Here is a 9,909-nt window from a genome sequence, read left to right as displayed (position 1 = left end):
CCAAGCTTGCCACGACCAAAGGACGACGTACGTACCACCTGTGCACCAACTCTTTCTTCGTCGAAACCACATCGCACCTTCCACTCGATCGCGCGCACGGCTCCACCCCCCTCACCGCAACTGAGGCCTGGCGTGCACGGGACGATCGGACACGGCCAGTGACCCCGACGCCGTAACCTGATTGTTCCGACGGGCCGGTGTGTCAGCGACGCAGACGATCTATCGCCCGCCGTCCCGGCAAGACACGGATGCCCCGAGGTCGGGTTCCGTGGCAAAGGACGACGCCGTACGTACGTACAAGCAGCGGCGCCACGCACCGGCGGCCAATCTAATCTTCCAATCTTCAGCAGGCCCGCACAAGCCGTGCAAGTCCTATAAAAACCACCGCGAGTGCCGCGAACCACACCGCACCACACACCTCTCGCCCGGCCCTTTGGCTATAGCTAGCAGCTGGTATCCAGCAGTAGCTTCGCAGCAGCAACGACGGCGAGAGCTCGACCGGGTGCAGTTGGACAGGGAGCTGCCATCATCATGCAAGGGGACAAGGCGGAGAAGAAGGGGAAGGTGAAGAAGGGGTGGCTTGCGGTGCAGGTCGGCCAGGCGGAGCAGCAGGGCGACGGGTTCCGGCGGTTCGTCATCCCCATCGCCTACCTCTACCACCCGCTCTTCCAGCGGCTGCTGGAGGCGGCGCGGGACACGTACGGCTACGATTCGGCCGGCCCGCTCTGGCTGCCCTGCTCCGTCGACGAGTTCCTCCGCCTGCGCGCGCTCGTCGACCGGGAGACGGCGCACTCCCACTCCTCCTCCTCGCACCGCGTGCACGTGAACGCCGGCGGCCACCAGCAGCACGGCTGTTCTTTCGCCCCGTGCACCCGCGCCGAAACCACGTCCTGATCGACCCACATCGACATCGATTCATGGCCCGTCGGCTCTCGTCTGTAGAGCACCAGAGCGCTCGAGCGGCGGGAGTCCACCTGCCTGCCGGAGACGACACTCACACGTGCACACGTACCCGTACATAGAGAAGCAGAGAGATTCCATTTACGGAGAGGCATCAGAGGAAGTCAGTAGGTGATTAATTAGTCAGTTGTCGGTGATTGGTCCTTTTTGCGTTGATCGGTATCAGCTGGTCTGACGAGACCAGTAGGTTTATGGATATTATTTTCTAGGATTAACAAGATTAATGTTGTCAAGAGATGAAAAGGATGAAGGGCAAATCTAATTAACAGCGCCGCATCTCGGCATCACCGTGTTGCACCTGCGCAAGCATGCATTGTGTTCTCTTTCATGCATGCATACATGCAATAATTCATCTTTCAATGATTGGAATTTAAAAACTTTTATCTCTTAAACCATTAATTCGATCGATGATCCGTTTTCGTCGTTAACTTTGTTTTGACGAAATCTTCAAAACTAGATTCCATGTAGACATATTTCGGCAACTTTTTTTCTCGTACTTACCATATTTGTTGCACTTACTTGTCATATTAGTAAGTACTTACTTGTGTAATAAAAAATAATTTAATCGTCATATTTTTTAGAAATTGCATATAAATATGACATCTCGACATAATCAAACTCGCAAACACAAACAACTTTTTATAGGCTATTACTCGCGAAAATATGACAACTCAACATATTTAAAACCGATGATCACAAGAAATCTTTTTTGGTCATCGTTTGTAAATATACAAATCGGCATAGTTAAAACTAACAAGCACACAAAATAATTTTCTGGCAAAGTTGTATGTAAATACGACAAGTTAGCATATTTAAATTGGCAAACACAACATATTACATGCTTTTTTATATCATGCATAATAGAAACTACTACAAGGCTTTATACAAAACAACATTAAAAAATGGCAATCAAGTTATTTTTCCCACACAAGTAAGTGGTTAATAATATGGCAAGTGGGGTAAAAAAAGTGGCAAGTATGAACCGAAAATAATAATTGTCACAACATGTCGATATGGGATCTAGTTTCGAAGAACTCGTCGCGAGAAAGTCGATGATGAAAACGGATCATCGATTGAATTAACGGTTTTGTAGATAAAACTTTTTGAATTTTAAACATCAAAAAGAATAAGGCCCAACCGACTGTTTAAGGAGCCGCCGCATGGAAGAGCATATATGCGGCGCCGCTCGCTAGTCAATCCCAAAAATGAAATGAAAAATCAAAAAAAAATATATCATCTCATCAGCGAAAACCATCACTTTCCAAGTCGCTACAAAAATCAACCCAAATGATAAGGGCCACATGTGTGACACGGAGAAATATGGTCCAAACATATTTATTTTATTAATATTTTCATATTAAACATATGCCATTAGCGGGATCTTTTTTTTGTCACATGGTCCAAAAATATTTTATCTCTTAAATAAAAAGTCACATTAAAAGTACATTTTCATCATTAAATTCGTCTCAACGAAATCTTTAAAACTAGATCTCATGTTGATATGTTTTGATGACTTTTTGAAGGGGCCAAAAATTGTCATGACATTTACACTCAAGTTGTCATAGAGTTTAGACGAAAGTTGCGAGGATGTATTTCATCTATTTTTCTTCTTCTAAATTTAAAGCCACCGTGGTATTTTTAACTATTTTCACGGCAAACTTTATTGATTGACCATGGCAATATTTAGTAAATTAACCATGACAAATGTAATTCATGGATAATGGTAGTTTTTAGTAATTCATAATGTCAAATTTAGTTTATAAGTCATGGCAACTTTAGTTTATAGATCATGGTAATTTTAGCTTTTTTTATCATGGAATTCTAGTATTTTGATCATGGAAATTATTTTTTATATGAACCATGACAAATTTAGTGCATCATGGCAAATTTAAATAATTCATCATGAAAATTTTAGCTTATGATTAATGGCAAATTTGACCATTGATCATACATTTCTGAACTAATTAACGACGCATTACTTTTAAATTATGAATGAAGTCAAAATTGTTTCATGGATTGTGGAAAATTTTAGTAATTCGTAATGGCAAGTTTACTTTTAAAATCTTCCTTTTTATAACATGTAAAAAATCTACCTTAATCGTAGAAGGAAAAATAGTTGGTATATATCATGACAACTTTTGTATAAACATCATGGTAATTTATGTGTAATAGACATGACAATTACTAACTAAAAAATCGTTTAAATATATCGATATGAGATCTACTTTTAAAGACCTCATCACGACAAATTTAATGATGAAAACGATTTTTCAATCATTTTTTATTTAAAAGATAAAATATTTTTAAAACAGAAAAAACTGAAAAGATTACAGCTGACAGCATTTGTTCTATCCTCTTTACATGCATGCAATGACGTCGTGAAATAGATGATGTTGAAGACGTTTGGTCGAAGTCTTTTAGTATCACACATGTGGTACTTGTCAGGATCCAAAATCAATGCATGAAAGAAATGACCGTGGCAAAAATGTTGAGTATTTTTGTAAATTGCACTGACATTACAACAAGCACCGACTTGCATGTGCCGGGAGCTCTCACAGTCCACCAGCTCCACGAGGAACTCCTCCGCACCAAGGCGAGCCAGCTTGACCACGAGGTCAAAGTTAGAGCATCTACAACCGGACTTTTCAATCCCATTTTAAACATTCGGACCCATTGATAGGTCACTTACCGGTCATAAAAGTTTGATCCGCCGGTCACTTAAGCCGACCTCAAACGTTCGCGCTCAACGGCTCCCCATTTCCATTCCAAATATGGGATGGATATGGGAGCCCGGACACGTCCACCACGTCCCACCCAACAGCCCGAGCCTACCGCAAACACTAGTGGAAAACAGGCCTTTGGTCTGGACCATTTAGTCCCGGCCTGCCTCTCGGCCGGGACAAAAGGCCCGGCCACGTCGCCCCAATTCTCAATGCATCCCTCGAGGCTTTAGTCCCGGCCCGTAAGGAGCCTTTAGTCCCGGTTCGTGTCCCAAACCGGGACTAAAGGGCTACGCGGCGGGCAGTGGTGGTGGCAACCATTCGTATCCCCCTTTAGTCCCGGTTGGTGGGTCAAACCGGGACTAAAGGACTAACACGTGGCCTGCCGTAGTGGTGGCGACCGTTGGTATACCTCTTTAGTCCCGGTTGGTGGCTCAACCCGGGACTAAAGGCCTAACACGTGGCCTGCCGTAGTGGTGGCAACCGTTTGGTATACCTCTTTAGTCCCGGTTGGTGGCTCAACCCGGGACTAAAGGCCCAAACGGTTTGCATCCCGCGTCGTTTCGGGCGATGAAAAGCACGAACCGAAGCATACAGTCGCCATTTCTCTGTTCTTCTTCTCTCTCGCGTCGCCCTCTCTGTTCTTCTCCTCTGTTCTTCTCCTCTCTTCTTCCCTTCTCTTCTTCCACCATGCCAACTAGCTTTCGTAAGGTGCTCGCACATGGCACGACGATGCTCGATGTCGTGTACACGAACCTGAGCAACGAGGTGCCGTTTTTTCTTCAACAGTTGAAGGAAAAATGGTTTGACCACGCAGCGGATCATGAGAAGTTCTTGGGGCTTGATCTGGAGTACACGGCCGATCAACGCGGTGTTGCCGTCATCCAGCTATGCTTCCAACGCCATGTCTTGATCTTCCAATGGGCGAAGTAAGTTTTGAGGCTTTCTTTGATCCAAGATAATGACATTGTAAGTTTATTTGTTTCAATCATAGTTGGTTCCCTTCAAATAGTTGTAGTGAAACAATTTTGATTAGTTGAAGGGGAGCACAATCTAATTGGAATAGTGTTCCATAATCTGAAAAATCGTATTAGAATCAACTAGTGTTTAATATGTTCCATTGGAATCATAGTTGGTTCCCTTCAAATAGTTGTAGTGAAACAATTTTGATTAGTTGAAGGGGAGCACAATCTCATTGGAATAGTGTTCCATAATCTGAAAAATCGTATTAGAATCAACTAGTGTTTAATATGTTCCATTGGAATCATAGTTGGTTCCCTTCGAATAGTTGTAGTGAAACAATTTTGATTAGTTGAAGGAAACACAATCTCATTGGAATAGTGTTCCATAATCTGAAAAATCGTATTAGAATCAACTAGTGTTTAATATGTTCCAATGGAATCATAGTTGATTCGCTTCAAATAGTTGTAGTGAAACAATTTTGATTAGTTGAAGGAAACACAGTCTGATTGGAATAGTGTTCCATAATCTGAAAAATCTGATTGGTTCAATATGTTCCATTGAAATCATAGTTGTAGTGATACAATTTTATGCGGTGTTCTTTGATCCAAGGTTATGAAAATTGAATATAGCTAGTGATCTCTCTAGGTTCCATTGGATAGCAATATGATATGTCATAGTCATGAAAATTGCATATAGCTAGTGATCTCTCTAGGTTCCATTGGATAGCTATAGTGATCTCTCTAGGTCCCATTGCATATGTTCTATTTGAATCCTAAAGATAAGTTTCTCTTTAGTTGTAGTGAAACATGTTTCCTTATTGCAGCAGTATGTAACATTTGTTCCATTTTAATTTATTTCTGTTGCAGGAGTGACAAGCATTGTCCAGAACTCATGGAGTTCCTTCGCAGCGGCATCACTTTTGCTTCCGTTGACATAAGGAACGACAAGCTGAAGATGAGGCACAGCTTCGGTATTGAGATACCAGCTGGTTGCCTCGTTGATCTCCAAACGATATTTAGGCTTCGACATGACAGGACTTCGATGGCTCATATGGCAATTGCCTTGATCGACGAGTCATATGCTGATATGAAGACCAGTTTCCCAAAGTATCAGCACAAACTTTGGGAGAAGGTCCCACTTGATGATATCAACATTGAGTATGCAACAAAAGATGCATATGTTTCATACGAGTTGTACCGCAAGATTCGAGTCGTCAACTATGGCCAGCGACACCTCGAGGAACGTGGACATTCTGATTTAGATGATTCAGACGAGTAGTGTTCTGAACGTCGAACACTTGTATATATATATATATCTATGGTAGCTATTATTATGTACTGTTTGGGCTAGTATCATGTACTTCTTGGACCAATTTATATATTTCTAGTTTCTATTTGTGCCATTATAGTTTCCAAATTTGAATGGTTTAGCCCTTTCTAACTTCATTTGCTACTTTTGAATGGTTTAGCCCTTTCTAACTTCATGGTATCATGCATTTCGACCACATATATATACAAAAAGTCTTCAGTTCAAATAAGTTCAAAAAATGAAATCCCTTTTGTAACAGATATGTTTTTGATTAAAACAATCATTTAAAAATGAAAGACCATTAGTCCCACGTGGCGTGCAGCGGAACCACGTGGCGTGCAGCGGAACCACGTGGCGTGCCGCGGAACCACTTTTGTTGTGGGGGTCGCTTCTCCTTCTTCTCCTTGTGCTAGATATTGGTTATGCACTAGGGGAAGTAGGAGTAGCGACCATCATCGACGGTTGAAAAATCAGGTGAGCTAGTGTCCACCATATATGAGAGAAGAAGAAATCCCTTTGTGATGTGCCTTTGAATGGTGCATTCTGAACACACAAAAAGTATGGAGTTCAAATAAGTTTAAAAAAATGAAATCTCTTTGTATGAGATGAGTTCTCGTTCGAAACCCTGCTACTTCGAGAGAGATTTTCAGTTTTGTACACGAACTGCATCCAGTTTTTGCCGTAGCCCTCTCAACTTTTTAACACATGCTATGTGGGTGAAATGATGATAGCATGCCTACTTTCAACATTTTCAGAGTTCATTTGTAGTGCTTTTCAATTTCAGGGTCAACTAGCTTAAAAAAATAAGTAAATGCATGAAATATACCAAATGAAGTCAGAAATTGTTGAAATTTTATGATGTGCCTTTGAATGGTGCATTTTGACCACACAAAACGTATGGAGTTCGAATAAGTTCAAAAAAAATGAAATCCCTTTGTAAGAGATGAGTTCTCGTTCGAAACCCTGCTACTTCGAGAGAGATTGTGAGCTTTGTACACGAACTGCATCCAGTTTTTGTCGTAGCCCTCTCAACTTTTTAACACATGCTATGTGGGTGAAATGATGATAGCATGCCAACTTTCAACATTTTCAGAGTTCATTTGTAGTGCTTTTCAATTTCAGGGTCAACTAGCTCAAAAAAAATAAGTAAATGCACGAAATATATCAAATGAAGTCAGAAATCATCCCTTTGTGATGTGCCTTTGAATGGTGAATTTTGAACACACAAAAAGTATGGAGTTCCAATAAGTTAAAAAAAATGAAATCCCTTTGTAAGAGATGAGTTCTCGTTCGAAACCCTGCTACTTCGAGAGAGATTGTCAGTTTTGTACACGAACTGCATCCAGTTTTTGTCGTAGCCCTCTCAACTTTTTAACACATTCTATGTGGGTGAAATGATGATAGCATGCCAACTTTCAACATTTTCAGAGTTCATTTGTAGTGCTTTTCAATTTCAGGGTCAACTAGCTCAAAAAAAAAAAGTAAATGCACGAAATATATCAAATGAAGTCAGAAATTGTTGATCCCTTTGTGATGTGCCTTTGAATGGTGCATTTTAAACACACAAAAAGTATGGAGTTCGAATAAGTTAAAAAAAATGAAATCCCTTTGTAAGAGATGAGTTCTCGTTCGAAACCCTCCTACTTCGAGAGAGATTGTCAGTTTGTACACGAACTGCATCCAGTTTCTGTCGTAGCCCTCTCAACTTTTTAACACATGCTATGTCGGTGAAATGATGATAGCATGCCAACTTTCAACATTTTCAGAGTTCATTTGTAGTGCTTTTCAATTTCAGGGTCAACTAGCTCAAAAACAAATAAGTAAGTGCACGAAATATATCAAATGAAGTCAGAAATTGTTGATCCCTTTGTGATGTGCCTTTGAATGGTGCATTTTGAACACACAAAAAGTATGGAGTTCAAATAAGTTAAAAAAATGAAATAGATAATAGTTTGGATAGTCAAAATTATTAATTATGAAAATAAAAAATAGTTTTGCATTATTTATTTAATTTTAAACACTTTTCATTATCATAGTTTTGTCAAATTCTCAAATATACAAAAAGAATTTTTAATAAACATAGTTTTTAATTGAAAATAACAAAAAAAGTTAATAGTTTGGATAGTCAAAATTATTAATTTTGAAAATAGAAAATAGTTTTGAATTATTTATTCAATTTCAAACACTTTTCATTATCATAGTTTTGTCAAATTCTCAAATATGCAAAAAGAATTTTTAATAAACATAGTTTTTAATTGAAAATAACAAAATAAGTTAATAGTTTGGATAGTCAAAATAATTAATTTTGAAAATAGAAAAAAATTAAAACTGTATGAGAAATCATGGACAAAATTCGACCTGAATTCACTTTGAATTCAGATTAAATTTTATCCACAATTTTGAATATAAACAGATTGAATCATGGACAAAGTAAGTTTAGGCCCGTAAGCCTGCTTTAGAGAGGAGCTCGATGGACAAGCTCCGACGGGGCTTATAAACAAGTGTTAGTCCCCTCGCTGGGCGAGGTGGGACTAAACTTATCGTGCAGCCGAGGAGGGGCTTTAGTCCCGGGTGTAGCCACGCCCCGGGACTAAAGACCCCTTTAGTCCCGGGTGGAGCCACGCCCCGAGACTAAAGACCCCCTGCTTCCCGCCTCTTGGTCTGCCCGAAAAGAGGCCTTTAGTCCCGGGGCGTGGCTCCACCCGAGACTAAAGGGGGTCTTTAGTCCCGGCTCGAGCCACGCACCGGGACTATAGATCCACCTATTTAAGCGGGACTTCGAAAATTTCCAACCCAATTCGTCCATTTCTCTTCTTCTTCCTCTCGTTCTCCTGCCCGGTGCGGCACAGCGACGAACTAACCGACGCCGTCAGGCTGCCCGCCGTCCTGCTCGCCGCCGGCCGTCCTCCTCGCCGTCGGCCGTCCTCCTCGCCGTCCTTCTTGCCGCCGCGCCGTCCTCCTAGCCGTCGCGCCGTGCTCCTCGCCGTCCTCCTCGCCAACACTCCGGCCAGTAAGCCCCCCGCCCCCTCCTCCCCAACACTCCGGCCAATATAGAAGAAAAGAAGAAAAAGGAGAAGAGAAGAATAAAAAGGAGAAGAAAGGAAGAAAAAGGAGAAGAAAAGAAGAAAAAGGAGAAGAAAGGAAGAAAAAGAAAATATTTTGTTGTCATTTAATTCCTATTGTTATTAGGTTTGTGCTAGATTATTAGGGTTAGTAGTATTTAGAATTAGGTTAGGGTTACAAGAAGAAGAAATATGAACAAAAATAAGAAAATAAGATTAGGAAAAATGAAAATAAGAAGAGGAGGAGAAGAAAAGAAGAAAAAGTGTATATTGTATAGTGTATATGCTTAAGTGTATAGTGTATATAGTGTATAGTGTATAAGGAGAGGAGGAATTTTGCTATAGTGTATATAGTGTATAGTGTATAAGAAAAGAAGAAAAGAAGAGGAGGAGAAGAGAAGAAAAGAAGAGGAGGAGAAGAGAAGAAAGAAGAGGAGGAGAAGAAAAATGAAAATAAGTGTTAATAGTTTAATTTTGCTATTGTATATGCTTAAGTGTTAATAGTTTATTTTTAGCAAGAAAATTAATAGAACTAGTTTATTTTTTTAGTTCATTTTACGATGCCTATCCCGCATCCTCGTCGTCGGCTCGGCGGAGGACACCTGCTTGATCAGAGGGGCCCTGTCTGGGACTGGGCTCCGCCTGGCTGGTATTGGGAGGTGCTACCTTCCGGGGGGGTGTAGGTTGGTGAGGAGCCAGCCCGTCGTTGACCCGATCCTTGTTTGGTGGCGGTCGTGTGGGCCAGTGAGGGTGCCGAGGCTTCCGGACACCGCGGAGGTGGTACGTCACCGTGTCAGCGAGGAGGATGAGCACGTCCGTCGCTACATGGTTGCGTTGGAGGGCAGGTTCGAGCATACCTGGCAGGTTCTTCGGGGATCTCACTGGAGCTATGATTC

The 9,909-nt window shown here is 41.4% G+C and overlaps 1 protein-coding gene across 1 annotated transcript; it reads left to right on the top strand.

Annotated features, from left to right (window-relative positions):
* Positions 1-418: 418 nt before the first annotated feature.
* On the top strand, positions 419-1,337 carry LOC123403564 (auxin-induced protein 15A-like). The gene has a single exon (XM_045097490.1). The coding sequence runs from the start codon at positions 532-534 to the stop codon at positions 892-894; it is 363 nt and encodes a 120-aa protein (XP_044953425.1). The 5' UTR covers positions 419-531; the 3' UTR covers positions 895-1,337.
* Positions 1,338-9,909: the final 8,572 nt, after the last annotated feature.

This window comes from Hordeum vulgare, chromosome 6H, assembly GCF_904849725.1.
Source record: "Hordeum vulgare subsp. vulgare chromosome 6H, MorexV3_pseudomolecules_assembly, whole genome shotgun sequence".
Lineage (NCBI taxonomy): Eukaryota > Viridiplantae > Streptophyta > Magnoliopsida > Poales > Poaceae > Hordeum > Hordeum vulgare.
Note: the sequence above shows the minus strand (reverse complement) of the source record. Positions and strands in the feature narration are given on the sequence as shown.

Coding starts and splice junctions, on each gene's coding strand:
- LOC123403564 (XM_045097490.1), top strand. CDS start 532: ATGCAAGGGGACAAGGCGGAGAAGAAGGGGAAGGTGAAGAAGGGGTGG.